Source organism: Dysidea avara, chromosome 7, assembly GCF_963678975.1.
Source record: "Dysidea avara chromosome 7, odDysAvar1.4, whole genome shotgun sequence".
NCBI lineage: Eukaryota > Metazoa > Porifera > Demospongiae > Dictyoceratida > Dysideidae > Dysidea > Dysidea avara.
Window position 1 is genome coordinate 35,453,782 of NC_089278.1, and position 19,693 is coordinate 35,473,474.

The following is a 19,693-nucleotide window of genomic DNA, read 5'->3' on the forward strand; positions in this document are numbered from 1 at the left end:
CGAATACTTTCCACATACCTAAAACAACAGCCATTGCAAGATCTACCATGGTTTCTGGAGTAAATATGGCCCCTTGGTATGGTTTCCTACAAACAATTAGCCCCAGGTATAAAAGGAGATTTTCTGAAATATCATCATTGAAACTTGTTGCAATTTTGATAGCCAAATTTCAAGGATTTTCTGAGTGACCGACCCCTGGCATTCTGACACAATACAACACATACCATGACCTAATGAATCAACACATCACATGTGAACAACATTACGAAAATAGAATGGAGTGTTGACGATTTATTTTCTTATTTGTGTAAAATTTGTTGATGATTTTTGTGTTTGTAAATTGTTTGCTTAATTGTTTTGTATGTGCTATGTGTGTGTTGTAATTTTTTGTTCAGTTATTGTGTGTGTGCTGTTGTAATTTATATGTGTATATGTATGCTATTTTTGTGTTTCCTCCTCAGTCAGGGAAGAACGGCATTGCCGACTGATTTGAGGCTAATTTAAAAATCAAAAATCAAATCAAAACTCTTGTCCTCCACACACGCACCCACCCACCCACCCACCCACCCACACACACACACTGACACAGCCTAAGCCAGAAGTTGTGTGAAACAATTATTGCCACCCAGCAAACCAACACTGGGATGCCTGTGTACCACTCAGGCACTAGAATCTTGTGCAGAATCCTCCTGGGACAGGTTTAGTAATCCACAGGACTGTCCAGGTCTAGATCTCACAAGGAGAAGTCGCAGAACCCAAAGTTACACAATGACCACAAAGTTGAGAGAAGGACAGTGAGGCAGCATAGCCAAGTGGCTAGAGCACTGGCCTGGCAATTGAAAGGTTCCAGGTATGATTCCCAGTTATGCCAATCTGGTGATTCCTTGAGCAACAAACTTTACTCATATTGTTCCAGCTGTATACAGTTGGGGACATGGTGAGCTGTCACAGCAACATCAGTGGGTACCTGGTGTTTACTGGAGAAACAAATGCCCAATATACACACAATATCCATCAGTCCATTAAAAAAATACATTGCCACTGGATACATAAGGTAGTATGCTGCTAAAGCCCTATTAAGAACAGCCAATCGGCTTAAACCCTGGTTTACATAGCCCATCCTTATTATGACCTACTGCAACTGGCTACCAGGAGCGCATCGAATCTTTCATAGGATTCGATATTCCTGTGCCACGGTTCAATAAGACTCCAACCCCACGACTTACAAGTTGCTCCCAGCACCCAAAATCCACTAGCTGATAGCCCACTACAATCGATACTGGTTTCATAAGTAGCTCCTCTCTACTACTGGATAGCGAAATAACAGAACTGGGAACGATAAAGCGGAGCATTCATTCTGTGGGGTAGCCGTATCTATGACGATAGACGTGCATAAGTTACATAATAAGTCATGCGACTGTAACGAGGATTGTCTAATAGTTGCTATGCGCGTTGCCAATCCTTTATTACGTGTATTATCTATGGTTATGCCAGGTTAATCTTCTTAGTAGAACACAATAGAAAATAAAACACTCTAATTAAACAATCAATTTGCAACCAGATAATCAAGATGAGAGGAAGAGAAGAAATACCAGGCAACCTAGGCAAGCAGGACAAAGAAAAAGGTTTAGACAATTTTTGCATTGAAGTTTCTGTAAGGGTTTCCTAAGCCTAAACATCACTAAACGATATTATAGATCCTGCAGCATTTTTCTGTGATCATTAATTAATAGCAGTTGGCATTAGTTTACAATTGTGTTACATCATTGGGTCAAACTATTAACGTATACAATAGCAGTCAACACAGTTCATATATGATAAGATACATAGTCATTAAAAGGCCTCTGTGGTTGTGGGGCAACAAAGTTGACTTTGTTCATCCTCACAAATCTCTTCAAGCAATTCATCATTGGTTCATGGACTTTTGCAAAGTAGAGCACATATACAATTAGATGAAGGAGTCATCCTGCAACACCAACATTGACCAAAATAACATATTCCATAAACTTGTGATAAACTTGTGAGTCAATTAGGTGTGAGGAGTAGTGAATAAAGCACTACCAAAAATAACCGCCAAAAGTGTTATAACTGGTTTCATGTTCTGTCTGATTGTGTGTTGTTTCTTCTTTAAGGCGGTGACATGTTCAGACTAGCCTGATGATCTTGTCTACTTTTCAATTTGCTTGTGTACCTGGTGAGCCTTTATGGCAAAGTGGACATTGATTGCTTTAGCTAAACTATAAGTACAATTCCACAGTGTTTTGGGTCACTTGAGCACATGTTTGGGATTTTCATGCTACACAAAAGTCTGGAGCACATCAAATCCTATGGACAAGGGAGTGTGTACGTAACTCGGTAAACACAAATATTCAAATATGGCTGCTATGTATATTTTGTATAAAAAAAGTTTTTTTTTAATTCCTTACTAGGACATTACACAGAGTCACATGCTCAAGTACGTCATGATACCAACACCACAAACTGAAGCTATGAAAACAAAGCTGAATGGCATGACAGAACAAATGGAAACACAGGCATTTCAGGACACCATTTCACTATTTGCTAATGATTTAAAGACTCACATAAGTAGCTTTCTCCCTTTGTATAAGGCAAAAGAGTGACAGCCCATTCTGTGTATACCGGCTGTGAATAAGCATTTTATACACATCACTGACATAAGACACCATATTTGAATTTTGCTTGGTAATTCTAGTAGTGTACAAGAGTTGCACACCTCCTTCATAGGATTTGATGCACTCCTGCAAAAGCTACAAGGTTATGTCCTTGTAATTCTATTGCTTCTCCTGAAATAGTGATATAGCTACGTAGGTGAGCTAGTGCACACACACACACACACATACCAAAACGCATGTATGTGACTTACTGGCATGTCTCACAAAGTAAGTGTTGTATCCGAGGGGTGGAGCTTTTGCTATGAAGACTAGTTCATAAGGAGCTTTGCCACGATCTCTTCTTACAGCTTTTGTTGATGGGGAAACTGGTATTACCTGTTTATCTTGATCAACCTGTTATAGCTTAGATCATGTTACCTGCTCACCTGACATGTAACATCATTGCTACCAGTATCCATGACAGCAATATCCTTCCTTGACACTGGCAACCTTACCACTATGTGGTCGTCATTACGTGACAATGGATTGTATACCATCACATCAAACTGGAACAACAACAAGTGTAAGAACAATAAGTGAGATACCCTTACAATCAATATACGTCTTCACTTATGCACAGAGGAGGTATGACACACTCATGTGAGCTCATAGGATTTGTATAGAGCAATTAAAAAGCAGGGTTTCATTAAAACTAGGTGCTAAAGAAAGCTTTTCTTAAGTGTAACTGAATAGTGTAGTGAATCCCACTGAACCTCAGTGGTTTGATAGTAGTAAGTATACAGGGCGATTGGAGACGTAATCATGTGGAAGAGCTTACCATACAAAATGGAGGCAAACGGAAACAATGGAAGAGAATAGCATTGGAAATAATCCCGTAAAGCCAGATTTAGTATCAGTTTATAAGACAAAATATGCGATTAACATGAATTCTTTTTGATAGCTTAACATGTGTTGAACTGCCTCTGACTTACAAGTACAGAGCACCAGCCACCTCTTTAATACAATGTAAGACCTCAGCAACCATTCAAGCAGGTTCCAGACAAAAGAGAGGTGTATTTCATAACTTCATTTATAGGGTCATGTTAAGGACATCTCAAGTAGTACTTTGCAACCTCATAATAAGATCACCTTATTATAATTGACTATAATTATGTCAAGCAGATCTCAAACCTAACAACGTACTTCATTATTGAAGCACACTATCTGGTTTCATTTAGGTGACCCTTCATTCATTCTATATAGCAGACTTTTCCTGACTAGGACAAATGGAAAACCCCAACAGTTTACTTGCTATTTCTTACTGTAATTATTAAATCTGAATACACACACTACATGCCTGATTGAAATTTGAAATTAAACTAGCTATCAAAAAAATTTAAAATTTTAAAAGGAAGTAGGGATTGGTATAATATACATGCTACAAAAAGTAAGAAAACAAACTCAAAAATGTTACAGCTGAGATGAGAAATGATCCAGCGGTAAAAAGTAAGGAAATAAGATTAGATGACTACTTGCTAAAATGAGACACACTTTAATCCCTACTTTTGGCTAGCATCTTGAAACGAGACCATCAGATTAGCCAAAAGTAGGGATTAAAGTGTGTCTCATTTTAGCAAGTAGTTGTCTAATTTTGTTTCCTTACTTTTTACTGCTGGATCATTTCTCATTTCAGCTGTAAGATTTTGAGCTTGTTTCTTTACTTTTTGTAGCATGTATATTATACCAATCCTTACTTCCTTTCAAAATTTTAAATGTGACCGGATCTGTGAAAACAGGACATAACCACATTTTTTTCGAATTCCTGTTTATTAAATATTTATAATCTACTTAGCCAAGTGTACCCACTGGCAAAGTTTCAGTGTCATATGCCAATAACTTTTGGAGTTACAGCCCTACAAAGTAGCAACAACAGAAAAATCGATTTGTACAGCAAGTATAGGGAAAATAAATTACAGGTGCTTACAAAAATGGAGGTAACATACCAACGGATTGAGGTACGGAGCTGAACTTTTCACCACCGTGTTCGCCATGTACAGGGGAATCAGTTACTGGATAAGTTTTTCTTTTACTCGCCCTTCTTCATTGCATACAAAGGCACAATTTGTGAAGAAAAATCAATCGCATACAATCACTTCGACATGACATAAACAAGCGCTCATGACTTACATATCCTTGGGTCTACTGCAACAAAACAAAGATATTCCAACTCCTCTTGAGCAGGCGAATAAGATGGTATCTAGGTTTTTATTGTTAGTTCCTTCAAGAAACAGGTGTTCAAAAAATTTACGGAATTTTTTCGCAAGTATTTCACCCAATGTATTCAAACTGTAAATTTAGGCTTGTGCGATTATGTCCCTTTTTCGCAGATCCAGTCACAAATTTTTTAATAGCTAGTTTGTTTACTTTTTTGTCTAGCTAGCTAGCTATATTATACTCTTTTGTTTTCCACATGGTATAAATACCACTTTAAACAGCTGTCTTTTACCTTCGTATGCAATAAGTGCCTCTAAAAATAATTATCATCTTGTCTTTTAAAGCAATTACAGCAACTATTAAAGGCTTCAGCTGCATTTTTAATGGCCTAAATGTTGATGATTTTACAGTAAAACATTGCTGGAGAGCCAACCACTAAGAGTGGAACCCTCGCTTTTAGAAGTCTGAATCCCGAGGTGGATCCGCCCCTCAAAGACATTATTAGCTAGCTACCTCACAAAAAGCTAAACTGGTAATTATGACTATATAAAATGACTACCCAGCATTAATAAATGCTATAAACAACGCCTTGGGTACTACACCCAATCACCCTCATCTTATGCACAAACACACTCACACTTCATTAAAATCACATGTTTGTGTTCTGGCACGTGCCACAACTATTAAGCGCTTCAACTATTATTATCCATCGAGAAGAACAAAGAAGCGAATGAATGATGAAAGCAAACAGCATGGTGCAATGGACAGAACGTAGTCAGAACAACAGATTCGTGAATCCGCTGTCATTACCTTGACCATCTGAAATTTCTGGAGCTGTACACCTCAGATCTTACAGCAGGCAGGCTGGCAGACAAAATGTAGGTGAATTTTGAATTTTAAAAATTTTGAATTTAAAAAAAATTCACTGTACATCAAAGCATTCGACTTTTCACATCGTTTACCCAAGGTACAGCATCATTATAACAGTATTAATGCATTCCAGGTGGTGTTTTTGGGTAAAACATATTGCAAGGCCGTTTTTTAAAGTGCGAAAATCCACAAAACCATATGATTTCTTACCAACCCCTACTATACAGTGCTATCGTACTGTATGATAAACTATGAGTAGTAAATTTCCCAATACATGGTAAGAGATTCCAATACACTATGTACATCACTACAACTCACTTCACTGTCCAGGAATCCACTTGTTGGGGGACACACACTGATGTTCAGGTATTCACAAGTCTCCAACTTCAATGGAGCTACACTACTTGACTTACGTGACATCTCCCCTATTGACTGTTGTACTAGTTGCTACCAACAAGAACACAGTAGAGATCATTAATGACACACAGTAGAGCTTAAGTAATGTAGGCATTTACATGTAATGTATGAGTATGCACATGAGTACACACATAGGCTACACATTCAAGTCAGTATTACATTCTCACCTCACATTCCACTTGTCCAATGTGTAATCTTTTAGCATAGTCATCAGCAACATGTTGTTTCTCAGTACCACTAGAGATAAGCTATCCACACCAGAATTATTAGAAGATGAACAACTTACGATACAGCATCATGGTGTTGAGCCACACCCATTGCTTCAGCTGCAGAATATGGTAAGATCACATGATCAACATGACCACACCCACCATACCAAGTCTTTGTGGTGACATAGTTGGGAACATTCCGTGTATGGCTTCTAGTTGCCGACAAGTCTGTTAACAATAAGGGTGGATCAATATTCAATAATATATAACACACAATACTAGCGTTGCACCACTAGTTGGTTTGGCTATCCGAAAAACTCTATATCAGCTGTATTTTTGCATATATATCACCACTGGATCAGCACCACGAGGGAAACAGCACCGCATACAGATATACAAATCATGTAAAAACAAGTACAACCTTTTGTGTACCAAACAATCTTTATGGATATAATTCTTTTACATTACAAATTGTGACCAGGAAAGCCCAACATAATTTGAATTCTATATCATATACTCTACTTATGCTCTGGTAAAGTTTCAGCCTCATATGTCAAGAACTTTTGGAGTTACAGTAGCAACAACAGAAAGATCATTTATACAGCACATATAGGGAAAATAAATTACAGGCACTTACTAAAATGGTTGTAACTTACAATGTAATGACATAGCGAGTTAAGACTAGCACAATCATGCTCACTGTGAATTTGCTAGTAATTTTTTTTTTTTGTGTGTGTTACGATAGACAAAGATGTAATTAGTAAAGAAAAATCTATCACATTACTCTCTTCAACATCACGATAACAAATGCCCATACTGTAACTTATATGCCCATTGGTCTGCTGCAACAAAACAAAGATTTTTGAAGTCCTCTTGAGCAGGAGAAATAAGGTAGCATCCAGGTTTTATCGCTGGTCCCTATCTGCACAAATAAGCTTGCATAACTATGTCAAGTCTGGTCACAACTGTTATAATGCTGTTATCAACAGTGTTTTTCTAGCACTGCTGCTACTCTATGAACATGCTTAATTTAGAGTCAGTTAGTCAACACACACGCACACACACACACACACACACACACACACACACACACACACACACACACACACACGCATACCTGTAAGTGACCATTAAGATAACGGACATATCCTTTAAGACCAACTCTACTTGTAAAGTAACCAGTCCAGAAACACCATGGACAGTCAGCATAAGGGAAGAAATCATCAGTCTTTAATGTCCAAGTCAAATCACTTTTATGTAAGGTATCAAGGTAGCGGGTAGGAGTGGAATAGAACATGTTCACTGATCCATGTCTCTGCACATGGGAAAGATAGAGACAATAAATAGATGCTACACACAGTGGAATCTCTGATCTGGTCACTTCAAGCCAATCTGTTTGGCCTTAATAATAATTCATAAGAACATGGGGTTACACGGTTAGCTGCAAATGTGTTGCAGTATCGTAATTTACATTGCAGTCAGATATGCATACATACATATAATCAAAAGCACAAAAGCAAAGCCTTCAGCCTACTGTGCTGACACAGTCTGCTGAGTCTGGTGAACCAACACTGGAACTTCTGTGAGCTACTCAGGTGCTATGAGGCAAATCTTCCTGAGACAGGACAGTAACCTACAGAAGGCTGTACCATGAGGGTGTGGGCACCCGAAGACTTTAACCTGCTGTGTGAGACATGAAAGGTTGGCATTTGCTTACTCAGTTAATACCAGATTAATGTTAGAGCTGGGTGGGCTACTTCCCGAAGTCTCAAAGTTCCCGTTTAAACAGTTGGGTAGACTGGAGCATTGTAAGTCAAGTTTCTTGCTGAAGTACAGTACAACAATAGCAACTAGCCATAACCAGGCATCAAGCATGTACAGCACATACACACAGACACACACACACACACACACATACACACACACAAGTTAACATCATCAGTGGAACACATTCCAGAGAGGGATACCCATTCCACACTTCCTTTACAGTTCCATACCTTATTGATGTAGTACATCAACTTGTCAATGTTCTTGTAATCAATAATGCTATTCTCATAACCAAAATCTCCACCCATTGTCAACATAATATTATCAGTACGATAATGCTGTGCCTTAAAGGACAAATCAATAGCACAACTTATCATACACTAATAGACCAACCTGATTTTTACAAGCCTTTACAAAACTGTCCACTCGTTCCTCAACATTGTAATCAAACAAGTTCACATCATCCTAAACAATGAGTAGTGGTAATGGTGACAATCTACACATGAACATTCTCCAAAGGGATTGCACAAGTGTCAACATGTTGAGCGACGTTGTATGCATTTGAGAATACATATCTGTATGTACAGTACACATACATGTAATAGTTACACATATCATATGCGTACAAATGGGTAATCAAATACACACATCTATTTATAGCTGCAGTATAAGCAGTTGTATATGATCTTACCATAATGGGCTGATCGGCACAAGCTTGATCAAAACAAAATCCTCCAGGGAAACCATATCCATTATACAATACTCCAGTGAACAAATCAGTAGATGATCCCAAGCTATCACTACCTCTCCATACCATCTCCATCCTCTTGGACTGTAGTCGATGTTTTTTGTCATCATAGTCAATACGACCAAAGAAGAACCCATCAAATCCCATCTGTGGTCAAAATCATCATCAACAATTAACTCAGTAAATGTGGGACCATCACTACACTACAGATCACATGATACCTACCATAGCAAATAATGAAGCTTGTTCTGCTGAGTGTCCAAATGGATCAATGTGCCAAGCTACTCGTGGTCGATATTGCGAGCCAAATGTGTTTGAAATGAACCTCAACCCTGTCCAAAAACATATTATACAGATAGTCCCAAACAGTTCATAGTGGAATATTTCAATAAATGACACTGTACATTTAACCTCCCTAGTGTACATCCAATGCTTTTGTAGTGATGTGTTTCACATGCTTGACTGACAGTGAAATTTTCACTACATAGTACACACAATGAGCATGCTTCAATCATGAGTCATGATTGATTAACTAAGTGACTGTAATTTATTGCAGTATTGTGGTTGTACAAACAAAATTTCTTGCTTCTGTTGCCAAGGCTATTCATAATAATAGGCTGAAACTTTTACTGTCAAGTCCTTTGTTACTATATGTGACTGTCTCAGCAAAAACCCAACTTGTTCGGACAAGCATGCATATTAAGAAAATTGAAATTTAAAGAAATTCGTAAAATTACACATGCCACAAAGAAAAATATGCGAGTTTTACTGGGCTAATAATCAGAGAAGGAAGATTCAAATTGATTAAAACTATACACCATCTTATTCACCTGCACAAGGAGAGTTCGAAAATCTTTCTGTAGCCCCAACAGTATTTGTGTCACGTGCATTTGTTCGCAATGCGGTAAACGTAAGCAAGATCATCGTCATTTCTTCAGCAAAATGCCTTCATACCCATACGCGTAAGTGACTACAGGGCTAACACCCTACCTTGGCTGATTTGCTAATCCATGGTGAACATTTTAAGTCAAATTGCATTTTATAGACTAACACAAAACCCAAAAGTTATCACTGCGAATGTAAGCACCTGTACTTTATAGTTGCTATACAAATCGATTATCTTGCTCTTCATACTGTCTAGCACTATAATTCCACTACAGAAGGCTGAAACTTTGGTGATCCATTCCTTGAATACTGCAGATAATGCTGGGAAAATAAAACAAATTTGGAAGTTGTGCAAACAAGTCAGGTTTTTGCTGAGATGGTCACATCATACAGTGCGATAGTACTGTATAGTAGTGACATCGGAGGTGTGGGGACGATCCGTGATATAATATAACTCAAAAACCTGCTGCGATTTTTCCTTACAATGAGATGACAGTGTTGGTTGAGTAAAACCAAGCCCAAAAGTGTCTTCAGATCGACCTGAAACGTTTCTGTCAAGTTGCTACAGAATTTTTTTAAAGTTATTCAACGGAATTTTCTACTGCCTGCCTGCCTGACGCCTTCAGTCAAGCGTAGCGGAAAACTGGCTACAGCTACAGCCCTAATTCTTTCGCACAAACGTTTCTAGTTCGCTTAAGAAAAAACCTTTGGTATATTGATGAACATACAATGCTTGCGCTATTGTCTTACCTTTTATCCTTCTTTACCATGGCCATCAGTCAAGGTTCTACCGCTGAGTGTTAATAGACTACAGTACGGCTTCCATCTACCAGTGTATATTGCATCAAACTATTCGAACACACGTGGACACAGGTTGCACCAAACTATTTGAACACATGCGTACATGACTCACTGTTGATATCGATCAGAGAGAGCAACTCACGGCGAACTATATAGCAATGTGCAAGTCAATAAATATAGTTTATTTAGTAAACCGAGTCGGGTCATCCAGGTCCCGCTTTACAGATTATTCGAGTCTGACCCCACATGCTAAATTAACTGTGGACATGTTACTACACGTCATAGCATATCCCTGCTTCTTTCATGAGCCACGCCCACTTACGTAAATTACTGTCTGTAGACATATGGTAGCCATGCCCATTCATCGGTCCGTAGGTATGCACGAATCCATGTCAATTATTGTCTGCAGGCTTATGTATAGCCACGCCCACTGATCAGTTGTTATTGTATGAGTCATAATCTAGTATAATAGTGCTGTGATTAACTCTTGGTCATGAGCTTGCAAAAAAAACTCCACAAACAAGTATAAGAAAAAATTAGGAGTTTTAAATTAGAGTAGGGACAGTGTATAGTGCTGCAATAAAAAGTACTGACCCAAGCTAGATCGGAGTAGTACGTAATGACCACCTGGTAGACTCCTGTAAGCGTTTGAGCGTAAATCAGATGGCTGCAGGTTCGAGGCTACCTAGGTTCAGTCATGGATTTTTTCTCCTTTCTCCAACTTTTCAAACACACCTTATGTAGCTAAAGTCTTTGAGCAGGCTGTAGGACCAGGTGTCCTACAGACCTTCAGCACTTGTGCTGTAAAGCATTAATAAATAAACAATAAATAAAAGTGATGTCCAAATACTGTAAAACAATAAGAAATGAATAACCCTACTATGCTACACTCAATGCACAGTAGGAATATTCACTTCTTATTTTTTACAGCATTTGGACATTACGTACTACTCCGATCCAGCTTGTTTTAGTACTCTTTATTGTAGTACTATACACTGTCTCTACTCTAATTTAAAATTCCTAATTTTTTCTTGTACTTGTATAAATAGATAACAGAGAAGCAATAAAATAGAATGACTCAGCCAGTCACATTTGCTCAGCCAGTCACATTTACTCAGCCAGTCACATTTGCTTAGCCAGTCACATTTGCTCAGCCAGTCACATTTGTTCAGCCAGTCACAAACATGGAGATGTGTACATAGGCAAATGCATTACAATACTACACTAGCACTTTAAACTAACCAAGACTCATCTGGTCTATTATAGCATTGTAGTCAGTAGTGGCCTCATCATTCATACACCATCCACCATTAATGAACTCCAACTGACCACGATCTAATAACTGCTTCACCTATACAACATGAATATAGTATAGCTTGACCTCATTATTACAGTGCAATTAAAATTTAAAATGATTTCCATTAGTAAAAAGTAGTGAAACAACAATTATGAGTGATGGTAGCTGTTACAACATAACTTTGTGGCAAAATCCCTACATTGGCAAGTTACCACTATCTGTTCAATGCCAAAGTAGGAATTTTCCTACATAGCTGTGTTGCAATAGCTACAATCATTCATATTCTTGTTTCACTACTTTTTATTGCTAGAACCCTAATTGCACTGGTTTGTTTACTTCTTTGTTATAGCATAGCCATGTTATCCTCTATGCACTAGTACTGCACTAATATCTCAATTATTAACAAATGACAAAATCAAGGGGTCCGCAACCAAGCGTAAATCTCGTACACTACAGTAAAAATCTAGATATAAATCTTTGTAAATCTTAAATCCTCTAATGAAAATTATCCGCAATCTTCCGTAACTTTACGTAAACGCATTGCACGTGATTAATGCGTCATAGTCGCAGCACGTTTTTGAAGGTGTTACCGCGTGCTAGTTGCAAGTGTAAGATTGATAGAAGGTTTAGGTCACTTATGTAATTACACTCTCACATCCTATTCAGTTTGCAGTTGTCTATGAAATGGAGAAGAAAGAATTATGCTCGAGGAAACAAGTAGCATAAGTGACCTATTATCGAACGGTACCTAATATCAAACAAATTAAATTTTTTTTAAAACCGTAACAAATTCAGAAGTTTACAGAATTATTCGGCAGCTGTTAATTGGCGGGTGTAACAGGAAATCAGCACCAGATTTACCCATCAAGGTATTATAGCGTACTAACTCTAGAGGAGTTTTATAAGCATAAATTTTATAAGAAATGCGTATTTTTGTAGGGTGTGTTTTGAAAATCGGTTCCAAATGGCAGGTGGACGAAGAAAGGCTAAAAGAAACAGGAGGAAATGCCGAAGAAATTGCACTACACGACAAGCAATCAGTCACTTTTCACCACCTAAAAAGAAAAGAAAACAGTATACACTGGAGCAAATGCAGCGAGCCATGGAAATGGCAGCATCTGGCTTGATGTCCGTTCATGAAGCAGCAGAGCGTAACAATGTTCCTTCCACCACATTGTACGATAGAGTTAGCAGACGTGTTGTTCACAATGTGAACCCCGGACCAGTCAGGTACTTGAATCCAGTGGAGGAGAACACTTTGGCAACGTTCTTGAAACACTGTTCTGAGGTAGGCTATGGGAAGACTGGAAAGGAAGTATTGGCTATTGCAGAAGGAGTTGCACGTGATAAGAATACATTAAGAGGCACCAAAATCAGCCAGGGATGGTGGAGGAATTTCATAGAAAGGCAGGGAGATTTATCTTTGAGGAGAGGAGATAACACAGCTCATAGTAGGATGGATGCAGTTAATGCAGAAACAATGCAGCATTATTTCAATTTGCTTAAAGATGTCCTTGACAAGAATGGATTGATGAATGCACCACACCAGATTTATAATGTTGATGAAAGTGGTGTTCCACTGGACCTGAAAGCACTGAATGTGGTGGCTAAGAAAGGCAGTAAGAAGGTACGAGTGAGGTCAACAGGAAGGAAGGGGCAAGTAACAGTGGTAGCCTGTGGCAATGCTGCTGGTCAAGTGATTTCACCGATGATCATTTTTGATGCAAAAAAGCTGTGTCATGCATGGACAAGAGGTGAAGTACCAGGAACAAGTTATGGACTGAGTGATAAGGGTTGGATTACTACTGAATTGTTCCAAAGCTGGCTGACTCAACATTTTTTGAAACATGCTGTTGCAGCACGCCCACTTATTCTCTTGCTGGATGGGCATAGCACACACTATCAGTATGAGCTGATCCAGAGTGCTTGTGAAAGAGATGTTATAATTCTTTGTCTTCCTCCTCATACTACGCATGATGCCCAGCCTCTAGATTGTAGTGTGTTTTCACCATTGAAGTCGCATTGGAGAAGTATATGCCACCAATTTATTCAGCAGAATCCAGGAAGGGTCATCACCAAATTTAATTTCAATGGTCTTTTTTCAAAGGCAAGGCTAAATGCAGTAACACCAGCTAATTTGATTGCTGGTTTTAGAAAGTGTGGGATGTATCCTTTTAATGCTTCTGTGATTGCAGTAAATGATGGCAACTTAGCCAACTCACTCACTTCCCGCCAGTCAATTGAGATGCACACTTCCTGCCACTCAGTAGAGCTACCTGCCTCTCAGCAATCAGTCGAGCTGCCCACTTCACACCAATCAAACTCCCTGAGCACAGTCATAGTTGGTTTTGATAACCCTGCAATGCCAAATTCTACAACTAATGTTGATGAGGGGTTACCATCGGCTGCTTATTTTGAAGATGTGTCTATGTTGGAGCCAATATGTGAGTTCTATTAGCTTATACATTAATTGTTTTGACTGTACTTTGCAGGTGTGTATGATGACAATTGTGATGATGCAAGTGAAACTATTCTGGACAATACATTCACTCTGGAACAAGAACATTTTCAAAGGCGATACAGGGAAGGTTTCGACCTTTCCATTGATCCAGACTATATCCAGTGGCTGAAGGCTAATCACCCTGAGTCAAGTTTGCTTGATGGTCAAGCAGGTGTAGCCCATTCCAGTAATATAACCTGTGATACAACACACACATCAGAAGGTGATATAAAAGACATGTTGTTCAACAATAGCTTATCTATTATTTATGCATGATGCTTATAGGTTTAAATGGAACCTCACAGCAAGTAACCAGTTCTGGTAATGCTACCGATGCTACTCAGCCAGTACTAATCAGTAGCAGTTCTACAGTTTCTCCACTGTCACAATATCTTGTGCATCCTACTATCAATGAGCAGGCTAATGTAGCTAAAAAGTCTCTTCCCAAAGCCCGACTGCTTACTAGTGAAACTTGCTTAGCCCAACCACGGAAAAAGGAGGAGGATAAAAAGAAAGCAGCTGAGGAGAAGGAAAGGAAGAAACGTGAAAGAGAAGAGGAAAGCAAGATTGCAAATGCTGGAAGAAAAAAGAAGAAACGAGAAGAAAGGTTGAAGACAAGCAGAAGAAAGCAAATGAAAAGGCTAAGAAAGCTGGTAGTTCTAGAAGTGTGACTCGTAATCGTAGCAAAAAACGGCCACCAACAACTGATGATGAAGTACCTGCTTCAAAACGAACCCCTGTATCAGATCAACCACCGGTTGTAGAAGAAGGGAGTGATAACCAGGACTTGGAAACACAATCTTCAACTGTAGCAGATAGTTCAACAGCTGATGATGACACCCTGAGATTAGCCAACGATAATGAAGCTATCAACCCTAACACTTGCTGTATGTGCTTTGTAACTTATGAAGAAGACGTGCTGGCCAGAGATGGAGCAGTCTGGATACCTTGCCCATGTGGAAGATGGCTGCATGAAGATTGTGCAGAGGAATGTGTCGTGGACAAAGACCACAGGGAGCGTTATTGTCCTATTTGTATTGACACTTTATCTGTGCACGCATAGTGTTATTTGTAAATATATAGCTAACTCACATGCACGCGTTTGTATCACAATCATATTTGAACTACATTATCATGATACTTCCGTTATCACATAGTTATAACATGACGACTGTAGAGATTGCGCTCCAATCAGTGTGGTAGTAAAGGTGTGCATTATTCGATAATTCATCTATGGAAAATGTATGCATGTTCGATAATTGGTAATGCTGTTCAATAATCGGTAATTCACGTCATTTGAAAATGCGTTCATAAAACGGAAAGTAAACGGAGTTGAATGCTGAAGTTTTACATAGACTCTCGTTGAGAACAGTGATAACTCCTGGTGAAAATTGCAAGTTAACATGACATTCCAGGTGGGTTTTACAGACGATAGTAAGAATTGTGTTCGATAATCGGTCGCTTACGCTAGCAGCATCAAGCAAGGCATCAATTCAATGCATGAATTCAACAAGGCTATTGCCTGCTTAATCATCTGGCGGTGAAGGTGTGGGCAATCCAAGGGACAATTCGATAGAAGCAGTGATGGAGTGAATTGCAATGAAAGTGACACCTCGATCGAGTGACCCCACTAGTAACACTGAGACACTCAGCCGAGCTTGCAGCAACTTCCACACTGATGTAGCGCAAAAATTGCATGGAAACGGAAACCACTGGATAACGGTATCTAGCTAGCTACAATGGATCCAGGTTCTGACATGATGTAACTATATATGATTTTTCATTGCACCAAAGCACAAAATCACTTCAAAAACATCAAAGAAGCACATTACAGTAAGATTTGCTAATACTAATTACAAGCAGGCTGGAGAAAATGACTGTGGTGTGTTTGCTGCTGCATACTGTGCAGCACTTGCTCATGGTGAAAACTCCAGTACTTTTGTGTACAACAACTGGCAATAGGTTATGAGAAATCACTAAGATGTTTAGAAAATGGTGTTATCCAGCCATTCCCTGTGGTAAGACAGAGGAGAATTGGAGTTCTTAATGCAATCACAATAGATGTATTTTGCTGCTACAGAAACTCAGATGATGGAACCAAGATGGTATTATGTAACAAGTGTAAAGAGTGATATCATCTGAGCTGCATTAGCAGTACAGTTAAGAAAGGAAATAAGTGGCATTGTATATAATAGCTAACTGTCAAAAGAGTTTGTAGCTTATTGTTATATTGATGTACTTTTCAGACTTCATTAATTTAGTTGCAATTAAATGTAAAATAATTAATAGAACACATGGTATAAACTTTCATAGTACAAGGGGTAGTCATTACCCACAGTCTTTGCAACTGGGATAAAGATTTTTGATCGGTGAAATTGATCATTTGATTCCATCCGAAAAGGTGCCTTGATTGCTTTGCGATTTAGCTAAGTCTTACTCTCGTGTGCTGGCTAAGGTACTTGATCATCCAATTTTAGGGCCTCTTGATTGCTTGATTTAGTGTAAATTTACCTTTTGATTGCTTTTGATTGCAGCAAGGATCCCGGTCGCAAATGGTTCTACAAGACTATTTCTTACATATGAAATTATGTGATGATATATAGTCTATATAAACATGCAGCTTATGCCTGTCAACAACAAAACTCTTGAAAATCTTGATAAATCTGCAGAGTAAGTCTTTATAAATCTGAGAAAATCTTGACAAATCTGTAAAAATCAGTAAATCTGAAAATCTATATAAATCTCTGTAAATCTTTATAAATTTCTGTAAATCTCAAGATTTAAAATCTTGTACGTGAGTTTTACCCCGTTGCTGACCCCTCGGACAAAATTAAGTTTGACACATAACCAGCCAGGGGTGTACACCCAGGCCTGCCAGCACAATCACAATAACTAGCTTTAATTAGTCTAATAAGCTACACAAACACCAGTGCAGTAGCTAGCTAGGTACATGCACTTGTAACAGTACTTTAAAGCAAATGTGTAATAAAGAGTCCACATGGATGGGCTCATGTTTCTTGCAAAATACTTGGGCTGGGACAAAACTTTGGAACTTCAAAGGTTTTGCAACTATTGAAGGTTGTTTTATTCCTCCAAAGCTTCGTAACCATGGATACTGGCATGTCTAATCAGTCAAAAGTATGTGCTTCCTTAAACTGCTAGCTGGAAGCATGTAACCAACTTTGATAAATTTTGGTATATTTACAATTTAAGCATTTGTGTTAGAGCCTGTACTAAATGTGAGTATAGACCCATCAATTTTGATTAGTAAATACTAACATGACATATTCAACAAAGCTTCACAGTTTTGGTAGCTTTCTCTCAAAAAGCTTCGGAGGTTAAAATTTGACCTTCATTCCAGTAGTTGCATGCATGGAGAGTCAGACCTTGTGCCCAGGGCAATCCTGAAAGCTGGTGAGGGTGGGAGGTTATTATGGTAAAGAAATTATTCTGTAGATAACAATGAAATATTTGCAAAAAAAATTTAAATAAGTATGAAGATTATTACAACATATCGTTGACAGTGAGGGGTTGTTAATCTGTAGACATATAGGCTTTGTGTTAGGTAGTATTGGTGCATTCTTGACACACTGGTAGATTCTGTTGCATTCTATAGTCACGGTACACAGCTAGCTATTATGCTGCAAAGCAGTAGCTTACATTATTCCTATCATCATTGTTACATAGGTTGCCCTTTTAAAGTTTAAGTAATTGTGATTGTTCTATTAAAGTAGTATGTCATAGTTAGTAGGGAATTATGAACGAATACCAAACTATTTGGTAACATTTCAAATAATTGCCACATACTTTCCACTTTGTTCCTGAAGTAAAATTAATGGCATAGTTGTCTTTATAATCAGTTTAAAATAGCACAACAGGCCATCTTGTTGAAATATAGTTGGTAATCAAAGTCATTTCACACTTGTAATTTACTATTAAACAAATATCTGAATAATAAAATATCAGGATACCAAATTCTAATTACTATCCAGACAAACTGAAGATTTGCTGCAGTCCCAGTAGTTGGAATGATTCTGCCGTTAGAATAATGGTTGACTGTTCTATTAAAGTATCACTATCTTTAATTTATGAGATGTATAGACTTCAGGTTTGATACCTATTTCAATGACAGGAATAACTTTAGTTACTACAAATACAGCCCTACCAATAAGATTATTGTATTTCAAATTAGAAATATGAAATCCATAATAAAAACTGATCCAGGTAGTGGACAAGGAATTAGTAAATGTTACGGAAAATGCGCATATTTTCCCAGAAAAACATAGGACCTGGCAGAATCAGTGTACATGACACCCCAGGAAGCACTTACTAGATTTTTAGTGTTGTTTGTCTGCTCTCTCCACCAACGCATGAAGAATGCCATCTCCACATATATGAATGTTCTGTTTTCATTTTTAGCTAACTGTTTCACCACAGAGTCCAGTATGTATTGTACTCCAGCATGCTGCATGATAGTGTTGGCTGCAATAAGGAAGTGAATCACGTGACTGAAAGGTCACCTGCCAACTCACCGCCATAATAGTACTGATCGACAGTTTTTAACCAGCCAACATCGTCGTGTGTGTGCGGTACCACGTGAACGTTTAGCGCTTCACTTTGTACGTACAACACAGCTGCTAGGAGTAAGACTCCGATTGCACTCATTGCGCACGTGACAACTTTACACGGCTCCGGATACTACTCCGTTTAAGTGTCTGATTCAATCATAGATAATATATAACTTATGAGGTATATATTATCTATATATGCATAGATGAATTTAATCCAAAGGAGGACTATGCTGAGAACAACACTATGGATACTTTTCTTTGTAAGCCTAAACTTACTTTTGTGTGCCCTACCATAGATACCACACCCACTGGAGGGTGTAGTATCTATGGCCCTACTGATATAGTTTTATATTACTAAATATCTTAATACATGGAACACAGCATAACCTTAATTGTAAGACCCTCTGAATAAAGGTCACCTCCATAGAAGGCTGTTAAATAATTACATGCATTTAGCATCTTACAAATGGCAAAAACAGCATACACATGGTGGAGTGCAACCACTCTGTACCAGTCACCTCCACCCAAAAATACAACGTGCATGTAAAATAAGGAGTTGTATTGTTGATTTATCACTGCTTATATAATTATTGTTGCTCTTAATGTACAACTCCCTCAAAATGGTGCGTCAAACAGATAAGCTACTTGTGGTGAAAATTCACTGACTTTTAGCATAGTAATACTGAAAACTACAAAGACAAAAATGTTCACCTTGGTGTAACTAACATGTGCTGGGTCATTTCTTGCAATGAGAACATAATTTTGTGGTGGCTATATTGCAAAATAATCTTAAAATTGGCAT

At 38.3% G+C, this 19,693-nt stretch overlaps 1 protein-coding gene across 5 annotated transcripts in view; it reads right to left on the reverse strand.

The window, feature by feature from the left end:
- Window positions 1-19,011, reverse strand: part of LOC136261851 (lysosomal alpha-mannosidase-like) — a 28,499-nt gene extending 9,488 nt beyond the window's left edge. For all 5 annotated transcript variants that reach the window (XR_010704035.1, XM_066055930.1, XM_066055931.1 and 2 more), the window contains exons 1-14: window positions 18,853-19,011; window positions 18,651-18,802; window positions 11,766-11,874; window positions 9,063-9,169; window positions 8,781-8,984; window positions 8,483-8,554; window positions 8,320-8,433; window positions 7,440-7,637; window positions 6,490-6,550; window positions 6,400-6,439; window positions 6,281-6,350; window positions 6,015-6,143; window positions 3,059-3,178; window positions 2,885-3,008 (exon numbers count right to left, since the gene is read on the reverse strand). Coding sequence is in view for 4 of the 5 variants with exons in the window: in XM_066055930.1 (XP_065912002.1) it covers window positions 2,885-3,008; window positions 3,059-3,178; window positions 6,015-6,143; window positions 6,281-6,350; window positions 6,400-6,439; window positions 6,490-6,550; window positions 7,440-7,637; window positions 8,320-8,433; window positions 8,483-8,554; window positions 8,781-8,984; window positions 9,063-9,169; window positions 11,766-11,874; window positions 18,651-18,802; window positions 18,853-18,985 (1,633 nt within the window). In the remaining variant the exon portion in view is untranslated. The remainder of the gene's footprint in view (window positions 1-2,884; window positions 3,009-3,058; window positions 3,179-6,014; window positions 6,144-6,280; window positions 6,351-6,399; window positions 6,440-6,489; window positions 6,551-7,439; window positions 7,638-8,319; window positions 8,434-8,482; window positions 8,555-8,780; window positions 8,985-9,062; window positions 9,170-11,765; window positions 11,875-18,650; window positions 18,803-18,852) is intronic.
- Between the last annotated feature and the right edge of the window lie 682 nt (window positions 19,012-19,693).